Source organism: Physcomitrium patens, chromosome 18, assembly GCF_059467195.1.
Source record: "Physcomitrium patens ecotype Gransden chromosome 18, ASM5946719v1, whole genome shotgun sequence".
Lineage (NCBI taxonomy): Eukaryota > Viridiplantae > Streptophyta > Bryopsida > Funariales > Funariaceae > Physcomitrium > Physcomitrium patens.
The window spans coordinates 10,715,107-10,734,862 of NC_143427.1; the positions used below are offsets into that span (position 1 = coordinate 10,715,107).

At 33.2% G+C, this 19,756-nt stretch overlaps 1 protein-coding gene across 1 annotated transcript; it reads left to right on the forward strand.

Moving 5' to 3' along the window:
- The first annotated feature begins 1,521 nt into the window (after window positions 1-1,521).
- On the forward strand, window positions 1,522-6,776 carry LOC112295371 (U-box domain-containing protein 44). The gene is made up of 5 exons (XM_024546871.3): window positions 1,522-1,658; window positions 2,800-4,318; window positions 4,437-4,879; window positions 4,987-5,856; window positions 6,082-6,776. The coding sequence occupies exons 2-5, from the start codon at window positions 3,373-3,375 to the stop codon at window positions 6,361-6,363; spliced, it is 2,541 nt and encodes an 846-aa protein (XP_024402639.1). The 5' UTR covers window positions 1,522-1,658; window positions 2,800-3,372; the 3' UTR covers window positions 6,364-6,776.
- Window positions 6,777-19,756: the final 12,980 nt, after the last annotated feature.

The following is a 19,756-nucleotide window of genomic DNA, read 5'->3' on the forward strand; positions in this document are numbered from 1 at the left end:
AAAAACACAAATGTAAAGAATAAAATAAAATGAACTATTTTCAAAAGTAAAGATTGTAATTAGTGTTTTGCAATAAAAGATAATATTATTGATCTTATGCACATTATATTCTTTGCATCAATAGCTCAAATTCTCAATAATATAAAATGGAGATTCAAATTTAGGATAATAAACAAACTAAAATAATTATGAGAAAAGGTTGATCATAAGTTATGAGGTTGAATGCTTTGTAATCAAGACTGAAATTTATAAAAAGAGCCAAACAACAAAGTTGGTCACATTTTGGAATAAAAAAAATAAAAAAAAGAAAATTATCAATTATTACAAAAAAAGAAAGAAAGAAAGAAAGAAAAACAACGCAAAGGGCAATCAAAGGGGAAGAAAAAAACACACAATAATATCTCTAAATTGAGATGCAATGTCCTTGGATCTAAACAAACAAAAAACAAATAAAAAATAAATAAACAATCTAATAATATTTGGATATTGCAATGGAGCTCATAAAGACAAAGGGCCCACTTCCCAACCATGGCCACACATCACCTAAAATGCATGAAATTGACAAAAAACATGAAAATTAAAAAGACTTGAAATGCAAATATCATAAGAATATATCTGGCGTAAGAAAACGAGGATGAGCCAAGTAGGGTAGGGTGATGGAGAAAAATCTTCCTCAACTACCCAATTGGATGAGTTCTCTCTTGTTTGATGAGAAAGCCAATATGAGTCAGTCTGGAAGTAGTTCCATGGAACCGCCACATACAAACAAACAAACAAACAAACAAGCAAACACACAAACCATGGCAACCACGCTTAGCACCATAACTCACTCACCCACCCACTGGCACATCTCCATTCACCTTCAGAAGAGAAACTACTAGGGCATAGAACCAGTGAACCTGAACCTGTTTGTGTAGGGAGGGATACATGATTCGGACACTGCAGCAGGCAGCAGCAGCAATGTGGATAAGCGAGAGCACGCACACTCAGTGCGCACACACACACACAAACTAGGGTGGTGGTGGGGGCACCCCTCCGAAGCATCAAACCCAGGTATACACAGCGAGCGAGCGCATCAGGAAAGAGAGGGAAGAGAGAGGAGAGAGCGAGAGGAAGGGAACCGAGCCAGCAGCTATCCAGCTAGCGTCATAGCAGCAGCAGCAGCGGAATAATAATAGATTGAGGAAGGGGCCAAAGCCCTGCTGCCAGCAGGTGAAAGAAATTTATTATTTCCTGAGCCCAGGGAAAGGGAGAAAAGGGGGAAAGTGGGAGCCTCCCGTTGGATTGTTGGTATGGGTCCTGAGGTAGCAGCAGCATTGTGCCAGGGTATTGTGTTGCTGCTGGTGATGGATTTCGGCTTTGGGCGCCTTTGTCTGCGTCAGGATACTTTTGGAATCCCCACACTACAGCAGACATACTTTACAGATAGTTCGGATGTGTGTGCGCGGACACAGGGTGGGACGGCGAGGGGGACAGCCGTTCTTCTCTGATCCGATCTCCCCGCCTTCGCTCCCACGCGCTTTACTCGCCCGTTGCTTGCTTGTGTTGGGACCATCTGCTTCACCACCACCCCCCCCCCCCCCCTCTCTTCACCTACGCTATTATGGATCGCCACTTCTTCGTCTCCTCCTAGCCCCTGTTGTGGTCGGTTTCTGCAGGTGAGTGTTACTTGTTGTGTTTGTTTGTTTGTTTGTTTGTTTGTTTGTTTCTTTTTTGTTTGTTTGTTTGTTTTTTTTGTTTTTTTCAGCGGGCTTGGCGTTGCAGGTCGCGAGACTTCCTCGTCTCTCTCTGTCGGTATGTTGTACTTCTCTCGCCGGTTTATAGGAGGTTCTGTGAGTGAGGTGTTCGCGCTGAAATTGAGAGAGGTTTGGATGTAGGGGTGAGAGTATGAGGAGGGAGGGAGGGGGAGAGAGAGAGGTAAAGAATTTTCGAGAGCACGAGATTCGAGATGGTGAGTAAGGGTGGAGACCTGAGGGAGCGTAGAGCGTTTAAGAGTTGTGTTCGATGAAATGTCTAAGAAATTTTCTGTGTTTCATCGGAAGATATTTTTTATCTAGTCACTTGAGATCCCTTCATTTAATTCTTGCATGCTTTCCACCTGGTAAAACCGCCACTGATACTCCGCCGTCAAATTAATCTGTCCCATCAGTTTCGAAGATTTCAGTCTTCGCTGCTGCCTGCTTGTTTTCTGTTTTCGTCTCGTGTCGTCTCCAATTCGTTTCGAATTTCTGTTTTCTTTATTTTTTGAATTTAAAGAAAAAAGTTTTACCTGATTATATTTTTTCCTCCCTTAGCTTGCCCACAGTATCGCCAAGCGGCGCCGTAGCTTTGAATCTTGCCGTTGTTGTGATTATTTGGTCAAACTCAGTTGTACCGACAAAATGTGGTCTCATCAGGATATTAACGAGTGCGAAGGTTTTAGGAAGTTCTTGCAATACGCCCGATTGGAGTCAAACAGAAACCTAGAGCATTAGTAGATTCGAAGCTTTTGGCATTTTTTGCGTGATTGAATGGCGTAAACTTACTTGCGGGTCATAACATGGTTGAGAATGTTGTACCCACCGATAGTATAAAATTCTAGCCATCCAGCTAGCAGCCGATTCGTTCCTAGGAATCATAGCATGATCCTCTTTTGATTTTGTCGCATCATCTGAGGTAATTCAGGAAGAATTCTGCAGGTTGAGATTCGATGCGGATGCCACAAAACATCCTGGGGATTATATCCACTACCGGGACGCCTGCACTGAAATAAGTCTGTCAAGAATGAGAAGTATCTAATTGGTGTCAAATTGTGTGTAGGATGCGGCAGTGTATCGCTCATCCATTTCTGTCGGAGGAAGACACCAACGAGCTCGCCGCAAATTTTAAAGCTGCACGCAAAAGTCTCTTCGAACGAGAGATTTTCAAACAGAGCGCCAGGAGTTTTGAGCAGCTGCGCACACTTGCGATTGATTTTCCAGAAGCAATCGAGCTTGATATTGAAGTGCTGGAGCCTATCCTTCAAGAATATTCAAATCGCACAGAATTCGATTGCTTCCTGCAGCTTTCAAAGCCGACCGTACATCGCTACTCATAGGCGAAGTGTGACGAAGCATCTTGAGGACATCACACACAACATTGGCATCCACGTGAGGATTATCCTCCTGTCTGCGGTGCAGAAGGACTTCAAAGCATCAGCGGGCACAGTGCCCCAATCGATGCAGCAAGTGCGCCACGAGTTATACAGCTTGAATCTGCAGGTATGTCGCATATTAGAGGTTGACAACGCAGCTTTGAAGGACTCAAAACTGAAGCGAGATCGTCTGATAGGCATATGCACCGGCAGTTGGGGTGGAGGATTTAAATCGGGGCAGCTCGAAGTTGAAGAACGAGATGGATGCGATTAAACGTGACGTGCAGGAAACGAAGGAACCGCATGATCCACACATGATGGGCGTGGTTGAGAATAGTTCCAACAGCCTTGCGCAGCAGTCTAGCGATCAGGCCACCCCGTCTGAAGATCCCGATGGTATGTTGCATCACCGGGAGTATCGCCAGTTGGAGCCTCTCTACGAAGCATTCATATGTCCTCTCACGAGGAAGATCATGCGCGACCCTGTTTCTTTAGAAAATGGCGTAACATATGAAAAGTCTGCAATTGATCGATGGATGCAAGAATGTCGAAATTCAGGTAAGGAGCCAACGTGCTTCGTGACTGGAAACCTGATTACTGCTCCGCCGAAACCGAGCATCGCCCTTCGAAACACCATTGAGGAGTGGACTACTCGGAACGAACAGTCGCGCATTGGCATTGCAAAGAAACTCATTACTGTCGAGGCCTCGGAAAACGACGTACTCTGTGCTCTGACGGATCTGCAAGTGCTCTGCCGGAAGAAGGCGAACAGGTACCGGATACGCAAAGTTGAGCTCATTCCTCAAATTGTTGATCGCTTGAAAAACGGAGAAGTGGTCCGGATTCTAGCCCTTGCCATGCTTCGTATTCTCGCGGAAGATGACGAAGATGCCATAGTAGCCATAGGTCAAACGGACGCACTGCGACTGGCCGTGAAGTGTTTGGCTAGAGACGGCCCGGAGGAGCGAGAGGAATCTGTAAAGCTTCTTCACGAGCTATCAAAGTCTTATTTTATGTGTGAGAAGATCGGTGCAACCAATGGTGCCATACTCTTCCTCGTGGGAATGACCAGTGGCAGCCCTGAGAACATGGTGGCTGGCGACATAGCTGAGGAAGTCTTGTCCAACTTGTCAAAATGCGATAAAAACATCCTTCAGATGGCGGAGAATGGTCGTCTGCAACCACTTCTCGATCGCCTCACTCTGGGTTAGTACTACAAGCCCCTCGCTTTTCTTTGACGTAGATAATAGTAGGCTACTCAACTCCGCTAGCCTCCCTGCAAATTCCAAATAATATTAAAAACCTTTCATGGCATGTTTCTCAGGCGATGCGGAGGTTCGTGTGGAGATGGCCGAGGTCCTTTCCGACCTGACTCTAACCCCAGAAGGTAAGGCCCGCGCCGGTGAGCTCGTGTCGAGGACGTTAGTGGAGATGTTAAACAGCAGCTCCTCGTCTTCGGAGAAAGCGGCTGCTCTGAAAGCTCTCCGCAGCATTTCAACGCTCGAGACCAATGGCAGCAAGCTCCTGGAGGCGGGGGTGTTGATTCCTCTAATGCGCGATCTCTTTGTCGTCGGTCCCAATATGGTTCCCATGAAACTAAAGGAGGTAGCCGCTACGATTCTTGCTAATGTGGTGAACGCCAGCGGAATGTGGGAGAGCATGCCCGTCGACGATGGCGGAGACACGCTCACGTCCGAGGCCACAATTCACCGCTTCCTTCACTTGATTAGTAACACCGGGCCTAAAATTGAGGCCAAGCTCCTCCTGGTACCTGTTTTTGTCCAATCTCTCCTGCTTCCCCTACTTTCAATCTCAACACTCCCACGCTCCTCACAGGTGCCGCAATGCTGAAACGCTATTGAAATTTGCTGCAGGTTGTAGCAGGCCTAGCATCGAAACCGAGAGCCGTGAGTAGAGTTGTCTCCGCCATCAAAAGCTCGGGTGCCATAGTCGCCCTAATCCAGTTCTTGGAAGCCCCTCAACCCGACCTCCGTGTCGTCTCCATCAGACTCTTATACCTGCTGTCGTTTCACATGTCCCAAGAGCTCGCAGATGGATTGCGCGTCACCACACGCCAGCTGAGCACACTAGTGAAGCTGGTGGGTCAGTCAGGCGTAACAGAGGAGCAGTCTTTTGCCGCCGGGTTACTAGCCAACCTCACCTCACAAGACAAGCACCTTACGCGCGCATTGCTCGATGAGAATGCCCTGCCTACGATCGTCGAGCGCATCAACGAGGTCAGGAGGGGAGTGGTCAATATCGGAGGCGCCCGTCACATCGCTGCGTTCCAGAAAGGCTTAGTAGGAATCCTCCTCCAGTTCACATACGAATTGGACGACCCGGTGTTCGTCGACGCAGCGCAGGCGAATGATCTAACAAGCTTGTTTACGGCGCTCCTGCAAACCTCAACTCTAGACGAAGTGCAGCGCTCTTCAGCGCTAGCATTGGAGAATCTGTCCGTCAAGTCGCCGCAACTATCGATAGTGCCGGAGCCTCCCGCGCCAGTGCCGGTATGCCCTCTGTTTCCGTGCCTGTTTCAGAAAACGCCCCCACTCAGAGTTGCTTTGTGTGAGCTACACGGCGGGGTGTGTTCCATGAAGACCACGTTTTGTTTGCTGCAAGCGGAAGCTATTGGGCCCCTCCTTGCATGCCTTGACCACCGCAACACGAGCCTTGTGGAGGCTGCCATGGGAGCTCTGTCCACGGTGCTCATGGACACCGTCGATGTCGATAAAGGCGTCATGGTAAGCTCCATCTCGTATAGCAGCTCTGTATATGTGAAGTTATTCCTGTCGTGGTTGCGTCCCCTACATTCTCATGAGTGGCATTTCATGGCTTTTGAGAGTCTCCACAACCTGGCTCGAGTGCTCTAGTGTATTTCTCCACGAGTTTGTTCAGAACCCTGTATGGTTTGATATTTGGCGAGCATGTACAGGAGAAACTTTTCTGACGAGCCTTGTGTGTTGTAGGTATTATATCATGCGGATGCAATACACCTCATTTTGATGGTCATGCAGGAGCATCGCACCGAGGTGCTGCGTCAGCGGGCGGTGTGGATGGTGGAGCGGATCCTTCGCAACGTTGGCATGGCGCAAGCTGTGTCTATCGACTCTAACGTGCACACATCTCTTGTGGACGCATTCCGGCATGGCAATTCCCATGCCAGGCAATCCGCTGAGAACGCTCTGAAAACATTAAACAGAATCCCTCAAAACTCTGTGGCTAACGCTCCCATGATTAGGAGACGGTGAGCATCACGTTTGCCATTCTCTTTTTCTGTACCTGCTGTTTCATGGAGTCCGTCTCCAGCAGAATATTTCGCAGGTTTTTTTTAATGTCATGTAGAGTAGTTGAAAGTGGAGTTCACAAAACTTGAAAAAATGACCAGTTAAGCATTAGAAGTTATGGCGTCCCGAGTTCTTCTCTATCATACACGATCGAGGTGAAGGTGCGTCTCCGTTCTTGTGTGGCATGCACGCGTTCTTTTTAGGTGTAGGGTTTACAATGTGTACAAAAAGGTTCTTTTTCATCGTCGAGTATACATAGAAGTAGCTTATCCATTCTTTTGCCGCGTGGATTTCCTCAGTGATCGACTGTATTTATTCAAGGTGTATTAATGCTGTTTAAGCCGAAGGCTTGAAGCTATCGTGCAAGGTTCCTTGTATGTTTTGGAGCATATGTGATCTGATGTTTTTGGTCCCGATTAGACCGGTTCTATAATTAGAATGTTAAATTGTTGTCAAATAGGTTTGTGACCTCAATTACTGTTAGAGAAAGAAACATTGAGTTTGGCATTCAACATTGGGGTTGTTGTAATACTTTTTTGCTTTGAGGTGAGGGGCTTACATTATTGCCTGTGATGTGTAGAGGATATTCAAATATCCAAGAGTAGCTACAATCTCTACAAATCACAAGAGTAATAATCTTTGCTAAACAGCTGCTACAGCTTGAAGCAATTATGAGACTAGAATTGAAAGTGTTTTTACAAGAATACTATGGGTATCAAATGTTGAATTAAACGTTTTTGTTAAGATAAATTTGTTACCAATAAGAACACTTGTAGTTTTTCATGCAGAGAAGAAACGAAACCAATGCATCTCAACAGATGGATGAATTAGATTCTTTTCTTCTATTTTCAATAAGATATATCCTTTTTGTAAAATTTGAAATTAATAAAGGTCCATGGAACCTATCATGTGCGTCTTTACATATAAAGTTTGTTTTATTTTTATTTTCTTTGTATTTTTTATACTCAAAAATAGATTGTATCTAATGCATTCATAGAATAAAATATAGTACAAAAAAACTTCTTTATTCCTAACACCTATGAAAGTAGAGTTAAGAATACTATGTGAAGTAATTGCTATTAGTCACTTAACATTTTTACTTAAATATATTATCAAGCCATCTTATGGCACTCTAAAGTTTCACTCTGAAGTATAGAGATTCCTCTATACTTCTTTTTTCAAAGACATTTGTTTCTTAGAATCTAGATGGTCTACAAACAAAGTCCTTTTAGAAATGATTAGAACTTGCCAAGGCATCTAAACCAAATTGAAAAGGGAGTATATGTTTGTAATAATAGCTTGCTTTTGCAAGAAGACTTTCTACAACCGCTATTTCTAAGAATTACACATTATTTTATATAAAAGAGGTAGTCCAATTTCAAATTTTACTAACTTGATAATACTCCTAAAATTTGTGCAATATGGTTTTAAGCTTTTTGGAGAGAATATAAGGCACAATAAATATTAATATAAGAACTAACTTTTCCTCTCTATGTATTAATGGCCACACTTTTGAGCCATAGAAGCCAAATGAACATTGCTTTTTGGAATGAGATTTGAATCAAATGTCATTTTATTTAAATGAGAGGTCTTGTTTTAGTAGAAAATTCTAGTTGTTGGCTACTAAGTTGGTTGTAAGAGTGTTTCTTTGAAGTCACTTCTATCCAAGTTTAGCTAAGTATGCCATTAGTTTTGCTCTTGTTACCTAAAAATAAGAATTAAGATTAAAGGTTACTTCATTAACTTTATTATAGCAAAGTTTGTTTTTTTTGTTTTTTTGTTTTGTTTTTTTTAAAGTGGTCATAGAAGCTACTCTAATAATTTAAAAAAAACAAGCTATATGATTTATATTATTGCCAAGTTCTATATTTTCTTAATTTAACAAAAGATTTTTATTGTAGTATAGAATTCTTAATTGTATCTCAACATGTAAGATTTTAATTTTTGTAGATTATAGTAGAAGAAACCATTTGTCTTATTTAACTCTTTTGTATTGAATAGATAGGTAAAAGACTACTACTAGAAGTTGGTCCTCCTTTAAGGTATACAAGCTAATCTAATCTTAGAATTTTTATAGAATACTCCTATGTTAAAATATAGTATTCTATGTTTTGAGAAAATAGTAGTATAATTTATATATATATATATAATCAATACTTGTAGTGGATTGGTCTTTAGAAGAAACTTCTTTTATTATGAGCTATTATATTGGATCTTTAAAAAAAACTATTAGAGTATAAAGTTGTAACTTGATAAGAATTTAGGTAGAAGTTAATAAATGAGAATTTGGAATTCCACTAAAAAAATCTATTTTGGACTTTGTAGAATGAGGTTGGAAGATTAAGCCAAAGATAAAGATATATTTGTATCTAAACTTTTTTAATATTATTCTATATCTATAAGTTAGGCTTCTACTTGTGTTTTGACATTAGTATCCAAGTATTATTTGGAAGTCATTATCTTTTAGCTATTAGTTTGGCATTTAACATTCTATATTTAAGAAAATTTTAAAATTTGGCATGTTTTGGATATAGGGTCCCTAAAACCATTTAATTGAGAGTCTATTGGTGGCTTCTTTTAGATTAATTATACCAAATCCACTTCTAATTTAAGCCTTTATATAATTACTATATATATATATATATATATATATATTTCTTAAATTAATTTTTTTAAAGATATAAAAGAAATGAATATATATATATATATATATATATATATATATATATATATATATTTATATTAACTTGATGTAAAATTAATCTTGGTTATATGTACAAAATAGCTAATTTAAACTTTTCTATTAGAATCTTATATGTTCTTAGATTATTTTTAAGAGACATCTTTTATGTTGCACTTATAATAAATTAAATAAGCTAATTTGGATAATATTAAGGAATAATTATTTTTTATAAGATATTTTTAGTCATAAATTTTATTTTAAAAATTGAATTTATAGAGTTTGTTCAAATTGAAAGAAATAAATATAATAATGATAGTAAAATGCTATTTATTCTAATAACAGTGCAAGCGACATTGATTGTAATTAAAACACAAATATTTAAGCATAAGTATAATTCTATCAATCAATGTCATATTTAAGGCTACGCCAAAAGAAGTGTCTAATAATGTACTAATAATATTAGAAAAAGTCCACACCCATCCAAAATTATTGTTCAAGTTGGGTCTAACAGTTTTGTAAAATTATTAATATACGATAGATTTGCATAATTTAATTTCTAAATCAATGGTCAAACTAAATTTTTTCATGAATTTTATTAAAATTTTTAAGTTTTTTTCTTTTTCTTTGATGGTAATAGTAGAGTCATTTGCATATTGACATTTGACTTCTTAGTCATATCTCCACATAATATTAATGCCATAAAGTTTTTATTCTTTGATTACATTTGAAATAGCTATATTGAAAATTTTACAAACAAGAATAAAGATGTATGGAGCCAACAAACATCCTTGTCTTATATTTTTTTTAATCATTTTTTTTTTTTTTTTTTTTTTTTTTTTATAAATAATCTATTGAAATTAATTTTAGTACTTATATTCTATAAAATGATCTTAATCATATGAAAAAACTAGGTGTTAAATCCAAAAAATATAAAATAATGCTTCAATGATAATTCTAAAGATACTTTATTATAAGCTTTAGAAAAAATACTTTTTAAAAGAAGTGGTTGACTTGAGGATGTGATCTAATTTATGGTTTTGTAAGTAATTAGAAAATTATCCAAAATATATTATAAAAAAAGAAAGACCATTTAATTTAGATGAATTAATTTTAATAACACATATTTAAGTTATTTTTGGATAATCTTATTATAAATAATATAAGAAGTATTGAGTAAGATAGTAGAATATTAATTTTCTAATTTAATTTAATTATATCCATTATCTACAAAGATGATACAATCTTTAACAATACTTTTAAAAAAATGATCTTCTATTAGAGCTTAGTCAATTATTGCAATATAATATTATTTAATGATATGTCAAAATATCCAAAAATATTTCATTTCAATGCCATATGAGCCAATTACCTTATCTTTTGTTATTATATATATGTCTTCTCTAATTTTATCAAAATTTTAAAGAATAGATAATTTTGTGTCCATTTAACTAATGTATATATGATATGCTATTTAAAAAATAAAAAGATGATTCTATTGATTCTAAATTTATATCATATTTTTTTTGTATTTATGAAAGTAAAAATTAAAATAAAAATCTTCAAGGTTATGTGGCTCTTTTTCTAATATGTCTTAGAATGTTCCATATTTTTTTAATGAAATATCTTTAATGTTGTATTTTGAATTTTTTTCACCAAATTGTTTCCAAAAGACTTATGATTTAATCTTCTATCTTTTTTTTTTTTTTTTTTTTTTTTTATTTCTAATCTTCGAGTTAGTTGAATTAATTTTGAATCTTTTGAGTTAAATTTATATATTGTGGTATTAAATATTAGTTTAAAGATTCTAATACATTTATTTAAATTGACCTTAAAATTAAAGGTGGCATCTTGATTTTATGCCATGAGATTTTGAAGAATAGAGATCAATAAAAAAGTGAAGAAGTAGGCTAGATGAAAGGTTGCTAAAGTACATCAAGAGATATAGAGAGTTTTCTTTTGATTTTGGTTTTTGTTGTATTTTTGAGAGTAGTAACAATGTACAAGAGTGGTTAGGAAGAAGAGAGTATAGACATTTAGAAAGGGTTGGTCTATCTAGTGGCAAAAAGTAGTAGGATAATATTTTAATCAAAAAAATAATTATTTATATTTTGATCGTCTTTAATTTTTGGATATATATACAAATATTTTTTTGCATAAACATGCAATGCACATAAGTTTGTAAAAGGTCATAGAAATATTACTTGTATATAGGATGTGATTAATTATAATAAGGTGTTGATTCTCTAATTACGCTTAACAAGTTTGTATAAAGAAAAGTATTATGGATTGTAGTGGTGCATGCACAATAAGAGGAATAAGATGGCCAATTCTGCTACTTGCAGCTTGTTCTTGGTGTAAAATTTCAACTCCAATCAAATTTGGAGATTTTTTCTTATTACGGATTGTAGACAGTATTAATCAAGAAATAGAATTAGATCTATGTGTATATGCTAAAACAAATGCTTGCATCACTATGCATTGTGTGAATATTGCATATTACTTTTGTTGAAGAAATATATGTCCTTAAGAATCAAGATGATGAGAGATTGAAATAATTAATAGAAAAAATAAAAAATATTATTTGAATTAAATGATTATGGATAAAGGTTAACAAAAGCAAAGTATTGAATACAAAATAAGAGGCATAAGGAGTCAAGTAGACCTAATTCATGACAATCAAAATTATACAAATAGAAAGTAAAAATCAAGAAAGAATCAGATGCCAACAAAAAGAAGGGTTTGTTGAATGGATCTCAAAGCTTAGAAAAAATAAGTGAATTTTATTCTTTTGTTTGAACATAATTTTTTCTTTCTTTCAACTTTTAATAGCTTATATTAAGCTGTGTGGTATTCATAGTAATTAAGATTTGAATCATTAGATTTGTGAACTATTCATTAAATCATAACTTATAAAGATAATTTTATTTTTTTTGGCCAAGACTAGATTATCATAGGAATATATAGAATGTGAATTGTAATATTGGACTTTTCACAGTTAGTATATTGAATTGATAAATGTTGGGGTGGGATTTTTAAAAATAAGAGCTACTTTATGTAAAATTTTCAAAGAGCTTAATATTATCAAAATAAAGAGTAAGAGAAATTTGTGGCAAAATTCCAGTGATGAATGTTGTAGAATTAAAAAAGAAAATGGAAAAAAAAGTAGTAGAAAATAATCAGAAGTCACATTCAGGAAGACTACTAAAGAGGAAAAATATAGATCTAGCTAGAAACAAAGAAAAAAAGTATAAAGTGAAGTATGGAAGCCAATTTGGATTGTAAAACAAGAAGGAAGGCATAAAATTAGACAATAAATTGGTGGAATCTATTAAGAAGCCAAAAACAAAGGTGAATAAGAGAACAATTGTTAAGTACAATTATAAGTAAAATTCTTTGTCAACATTAATAATACAAATGTTAGTACAAAGTTTGTTTGTTTGAAGAAGAAATTGTGTAAAAAGTCGTGCCAAATTATCAAAGGTTAAATATAATATTAGAGCAGATAATTTTTATGTATAAAGATAAAAATTATAAGAAACCTAAATGTTGCATCTAATTCCAATGTTTGATTTTAAATCCTAAAAAATATTATAATTTGTTATAGAAATTAGAAAAGTTGGATAAGTAGATGCAAGTTTGATTCTTATGTGTGAGGTTCTAAAGAAAATCCTTTTAAGTCTTTTAATGTAGACTAACTTTGTTGAATTTGGAAATGTGCAAGTAGAAACGGAGATCAATGTAAAAACAAAGGTGGTGTATTGAAATTGTTCAGGATTAAGATGGTTGTAACGTGACTACAATTAATTTTTTGCTAAAAAAATAATTAGAATATTTAAAGAATTGGATTTTATATAAAATTGAAGGTAATTAATTAAGTAAAATAAAAAAAATTAATCGGTTTTTAAATTTATAATTAATAATTTATAAAATAATGATCTATTGATAGGAATTAAAAAAAAAATTGTATAGTTATAAAGCTCATAAGAGAATTGATGAATGATGATATTATATGCAATTATTTATTAAAAAATCTACTTAAGATTTGAATATTATTATTAAAGATCAAATATTATTAATAAAAGTACATGCATTTTGAATAAATGGCTCTATATCTTGTTGTCTATTTCTTATTATTTATTTAAAATCTTTATTTTAGTACAAAAAATATTATCTTTCATTATTTTAGAAGTAGAATAAATACATATGGAGCTTTGACACATTTTTATTTAAAGTTCTTATGACTTCTTACATTGTCATGGAAAAAATTTGGATTTTGATTTCATTTTACAAAAAAATTCTTATTGATACAAATAAGTGGTGAAGTTGAAATTGTAACATTATCAATCAATAGAAAATATTAAAAGTAAAAAAAGAAAATATAATTTTAAAGGTTTTACAATAGAAAAAGCTAAGATTTTAGAAACTTAAAGATTTACTATTAAATTTAGATGCAATTGTATAACTAGAGCAAATTCTTTGTACAAAATTAGATTGTTTTATCCAATGGTTCTTTTAAATTTTTATTCTTTTATCTATATCAATGCTAAAAAATACAAATCATGGTACGAATCATGGTACTAATTAATTTTTCTAAATCACTAATTATTGGTTCATTTATAATAAAAGAAGTTGTTATATCATGATGTAAAAGGTTCTATATCATATAGTTAAAAGAATATTCGATTGTGTTTGGAGAAATGATTGAAATGTATTAGATTTTATGAATCTTAAACATCTTATTATTGTAATTGAAAATTATGATTCTTTTTGTAATTCAAAAATACTTTAGGTATTTAGAAATATTCATGATGACAATCTTGATGCTCTTAGAAATCCTAAATCAATCAATTCTACTATTTATTAATTTAAAATTATAAATCCATGAAATTATAAAAAATCTAAGAAAATCCCAAGTAATCTAAATATATTATAAATATTTTCTAAAAATAATAAGTACATTCTATCAAATCCTAATTAAACTCCAAAAAATCTCAAGTAAATTCAAAATAATTCTAAGAAGACTTTAAAAAAATTATAATGAATCTGAAAAAATATTAATTAATTTTAAAGTAAATTCCAATAAAATATTGAAAAAATTCTATCAATTTTTTAAAAATCCTAATGTAATTCTATTAAATTTTTAAAAAATATTGAACTAATAATAATTAAATTCTAAAATAAATTTCATAAACTTAATTAAATCTGAAAAAATTCCAATCAAATCTTAATTAATTTAAACATATCATAATAAATTTTAAGTAGATTCAATAAGAAAATTTAAACTATATAATATTTTAATCAATTAATGATTTTTATTTAAAATTTCTAAATATTTTAATTTTCTAATTAATAAAATATTTAAGAATTTCAAATAGAATTTCACTTAAAAATCGAAAGAAAAGACAAGCAAACTACTTGGGTGTTAAACAACTTCTTTCTTCAATGTTAATGTTAATTTTTTAGCATCAAAATCTCATTGTATTCTTAATTTGCTTTCAAAATTTATATAAATATTAGATCTTTAATCAAGTAATTAATGACAAGATCTCTAGATAAATCAACAAGGATATTAAAAAAAATATTTCATTCCTAAATTTAAAAAAAATCCATTTGCTATAGACACTTATTTTAATGTCTCAAGTTTTGATTTTGACTCTTGTTTATAAATGGTTCTCCATAGGTATTTATCTAAGTATTTGTTTATATAGGTTTTATTAGAAACTACTTCTTTCATTTATCTAAAGATGTCTATAATAGTTCAATATCTAAATTACCTTGTTATACCTCTTTTGTAGACCTTTAAATTAAGTAGAAGCTCCTCTAATAAAAAAGATAATACTAATATTAATTTTTTACTTCAACCTATCTTTTATGTATTATTTTTTAAAGATTTTTTTTTCATGACTATGCTTTGTTATGTATAATTTTTATTCTAGCAATTGTAATAGTAGTTCATGTCATATAATTTTAATCCAAATAATTAGAAATTTCTTTATTAAATATTAATAATTTATTCCAACATAGGTATAATTCTATGGCTTGGAATTAAATATTAGCTACACCACAATTGATTGTTGACTTACTTGGCTACAAAAGTGACCTTGTGGATTGGTACCAAAGCTAAGATCATATATTTATTTCAATAGAGAGTTTCTTTGCTAATATTTTTATCTAACAAGATATTAAATTTAAATTAAAGAATCATTTATATAGCAATAGAAGCATATATTATTGTACTCAAAGCCTAAAGAACTGTCATGAACATATGCATGTAAGCTAGTAATTACCTATATAAATAGGTAGAAGTAAATAGAAGTAAGTAAAAATAAGTTAATTCTATAATATCTTCTATAGAAGCTTCTTAGAAGCTTTATAGATATTGCTTTGGCTTTATGGATATCTTTAATTGACTTTTTGGATTAGAAATGTGGTCAACAAGTTGACCATGTACCACACATGTTGTTAGCTTGAAGACCAAGCTAACTATGTGGCCCACTTATAGAAAAATTTGCCTTATAAGTCAAGGCATGTGTCCTACAAAGTCAACACACATTGGAGGTCCTACAGGGCATTGCCATGTAGCCCCTAGTTAGATAGTATATATAGAGATAAGAGTGAAGCCCTCTTCACTCTTGTCAATTCCTTTCAAGCTTCTAATCTAGTTTCAATAGTCTCAAGTTTTTTTGTCTTTTGGCAATAAGCCTTTCTAATTTCTTTTAATATACGTACTTCTTTCTTTTTATTTTTTCATTCTTTCTTTGATACGGATTTCATTGGTTTATGCATCATCTTTTGGTTCATGTCCTTGACAGATTGATAAGAGTATACTTATAGTATTAGAGCTTTGTCTTGTCTTGATTAAGAATGGATTACTCTTTTTTCATGATAAGACATAAGCATATTAGAAGTTACGGATTACCCTCTTCAAAATTGATATTATTCTTAGTATTTCCTTTGTCCTCAAGTCCTTTCTTCTACTTATCTTGAGTGATATTAGATATTTTTTTGAGTGTTATTATGGTAGAGTTTATTGAAATGAAGAGTATAATGGTACAAATGCAAGAGTAATTAAGAGAGTTGATGCTTATGATGCATCACCTTAGCTTATCACCACAAGGATCAACAAGAATGGCAGGAAGTGAGGATATAAAGATGATTAGAGCTGCTTCAATATCTGCACCAAATCATGTCCCTCCACCCATGGTGGAACATTCTTCAAGTATTAGAGAACGAAGAGTATCCTTGCTCGAGAAGTTTGATTGTAGAAGTTCCAAATTTTGAAGATTTATCAATCAAATACAACTTGTAATTGAACTTCAACATCAAAGCTATCCAACTCCAAGATTCTAAGTTAGATTCATTGACACACTTCTTTCAGGTTCAACACTATCTTGGTTTTCATCTTTTTTTGAACGATGAGATCTAATATTGGATAACGTGGAGGCATTTTTGGTGGTATTTTGATCCATGTATAGAAAACATGATACAACTCGTGTTGCAACCGACAAGATTTGTATTTTGCGATAAGACAATCAATTTGTAACGTTATGTGCTTCACAATTTTAATAACTTCTAACTGATATAAAATGGGATGATACTGCACTTATTAGCCAATTTCTCTATAGATTACAATATGAAGTAAAGAAATTGATGTTCAACTTACCTGATCCTCAAACATTGAGTCAAGCAATTGACTTTGCTACAAAATGCGACAATCGACTTTTTGAATTTTGATCTGAGAGTTGTACAAATGGTCCTCAATACAACTACAATTAAATGGCAACACCGACATCTCCTCAACACATATATTCAAAAGTAGAGAATATGTAAATTGAAGCAATATGTTTTAAACCTCTTACCAAACAAGAAAAGACTTGTCGCCGTCAAGGAGGTTTATATTTATATTGTAGAGAATCTAAATACATTACTCAACATTGTACAAAGAAGTGATGAAATCAAAAAATGAGGATCACATCTATCAAAAAAGACAATGTGTTAGAAAATAAATTTGTTCAGCTACACTAGGACCGTGCAACTAGAATCTTATATAATTTCTAATGAAGGTCTTATCCTCTCCTTAGAACCCTCTCTTTATTTTATAATAGATGTGTGTTTAGGACCTAATAATTATAAAGCCTTTGCCTTGATAGATTTAGGAGCCTTAGCTTGTTTTTTAGATATAGAATTTGTTAAAAGTTATAAAATTTCGTTAGTACAAAAAATCAAACCTATTCATGTAGAAGTCATAGATAGTTGTCCGTTATCTTTTAGAGATGTTACTCATAAAACACTTCCTATAGATGTAGTAATAAATGGTCATAGTAGTTGTGTAATCTTTAATATAATTAGATCTCCTTTTAATCCAGTCATTTTAGGTTTATCATGATTAGAAAAGTACAATCCTTGTATAGATTGGATTTCTTGTATCCTTCACTTTTCTAAAAGCATAATTAAGAGTGAAATTAATCTTGTAGAAAGTCATAAGTCTAGTGCAATTAAACCTATACTTTCTTGTATGGTGCAAAAGAAGGATCACCTTGTGTCCTTTATGCCATGCCTATTTCTAATGATGTGAAGACTTTAAGTGGCATTCTCAGCCAATATCAAGAATTTCAAGATGTATTTGAAAAGAAAAATGTGGATACTCTTCCAGAATATTGTCCCTATGATTGCTCAATTGACCTTCAAAAAAGAGCACAAGTGCCATTTGGACCAATCTATAGTTTATCACAAAATGAATTGGCTAAACTCAAGGAATATATTGAAAAAAATCTAGCCAAGAATTTCATATGCCATTCCAAATCATCAGCAGGAGCTCCAATCTTATTTGTGAAGAAAAAAGATGGATCATTACAAATGTGTATTGATTATCAAAGACTCAATAAGATCACCATCAAGAATAGGTATCCTATACTTTTGATATCTAGACTTTTTGATCAATAAAATTAAGCTAAGATCTATATAAAAATAGATCTATGAAGAGCATACAATCTAGTACATATTAAAGAAGGAGATGAATGGAAGACTGTGTTTCGAACTAGGTATGAGCATTTTGAGTACAATGTCATGCCTTTTGGACTTATAAATGCATTGGCAACTTTTCAACATCTAATGAATGATGTTTTTTGAGAGTTTTTAGATGATTTTATTATTTGTTATCTAGACAACATCTTGATCTATTCTAAGAACACAAATGAATATGAACTTCATATTCGTCATGCATTATAAAAATTAAGAGATGTGGGACTCTATGCCAAGATAGAAAAAAGTATATTCCACACTACTCAAGTCGACTTCTTAGGATACATCATTTCAAATAATGGACTTATGATGGATCCTAAGAAAGTTCAAATAATTATGAATTGGAAGATTTTAAAAATGGTAAGAGATGTCCAATGCTTTTTGGGCTTTTTCAACTATTATTGAATCTTCATCAAAGACTTTTCTCAAGTTATAGCTCCACTTATACATTTGTCTTGCAAAGACAAACTTGAGTGGACTAAAGAAGCCAAAGCATCTTTTAAAACTTTGAAGTCAGCCTTTATTTGTATACCAATCTTATATTGCACTAACTTTTTTAAGGCATTATTTATAGAAATAGATGCATTAGACTTTGCTTTGAGTGCTCTATTATCACAAATGAGAATAAATGATAAACTTCATCTAAAAGTTTTTCATTCTAAAAAATTTTCAGCAGCCGAGATTAACTATGAAATCTACGACAAAGAAGTTTTTGCAATCATGGATTCATTTCAAGAATGGCATCATTATCTAGGAGGTGCTTCTAATCTAATCACGGTATATACAAATCACAAAAATCTCAAATATTTCATGTCAGCAGATTGTCATGATGTAATACGACTATATAGTGAAATTATAATAAATATTAAATTTCTAATTAATATCTAATTATCTTAGTTTAATTATAATTTGAGGTATCTAAACATGGCTTTTATAAAAGCCTCTTAGGTTATTTTCTTATCTTAATAATTAGTAGGTTGAAGATTAGTTAGTAATTTTATTGACTAGATTGTACAGACTCTTCTACTACCTTAGAAAGACCATAAATTGATGAAATCAGATTAAAGTGGTAAATAATTAGTATAGTTGATACTAGAATTAAGTTGAAAATAGGGTTGGGCTAAAAAATCCTTAGGATAGGATAGATTGATACTTGAGGGTCGACCATTTGTGAGACAGGGTCGAAATTAGACCTCTGGCTACTAAAATGACGACCTAGGGCAAAATAGGGTTTCATTTGAAGATCAAAGGTTAGGATTTGAAAGCTAGATTGAAGTTCTTTTGAGAGACAGAAGAATTGTTTTGAGTGGATTTTGGAGAACTTAGCAATTGTTGCCCAAAGTCAGGGTTTGCATCAGTGATTTGGATTTTATATAATATAATTTGGGCTAGCAATTTTAGCTAGTTCGTGCAATTGGTGTGACATCTACACTTAAAACTTGATACTATTTGGATTATTGGGTGTACTAAGTGTATACAAAATTTTGTGATGATCTATTAGTGTAGTTTAGAGATATCTAATTTTTAGCACTAGAGGGTTTACGAAGGTGGCAGTTTGAGGTTGGATAGGATTTCTATGATATTTGAAGATCTATTACTCAGATTAAGGTGAAAATCGGCATGGTGTTGGAAGACTTGAAGATCAAGCTATAC

What these genes read in the sequence shown, in the direction of transcription:
- LOC112295371 (XM_024546871.3), top strand. Translation starts at nt 3,373, where the DNA reads ATGGATGCGATTAAACGTGACGTGCAGGAAACGAAGGAACCGCATGAT. An exon ending in TCTCGATCGCCTCACTCTGG is followed by an intron (nt 4,319 to 4,436) that starts GTTAGTACTACA and finishes CATGTTTCTCAG; the next exon opens with GCGATGCGGAGGTTCGTGTG. An exon ending in ATGTCGATAAAGGCGTCATG is followed by an intron (nt 5,857 to 6,081) that starts GTAAGCTCCATC and finishes TGTGTGTTGTAG; the next exon opens with GTATTATATCATGCGGATGC.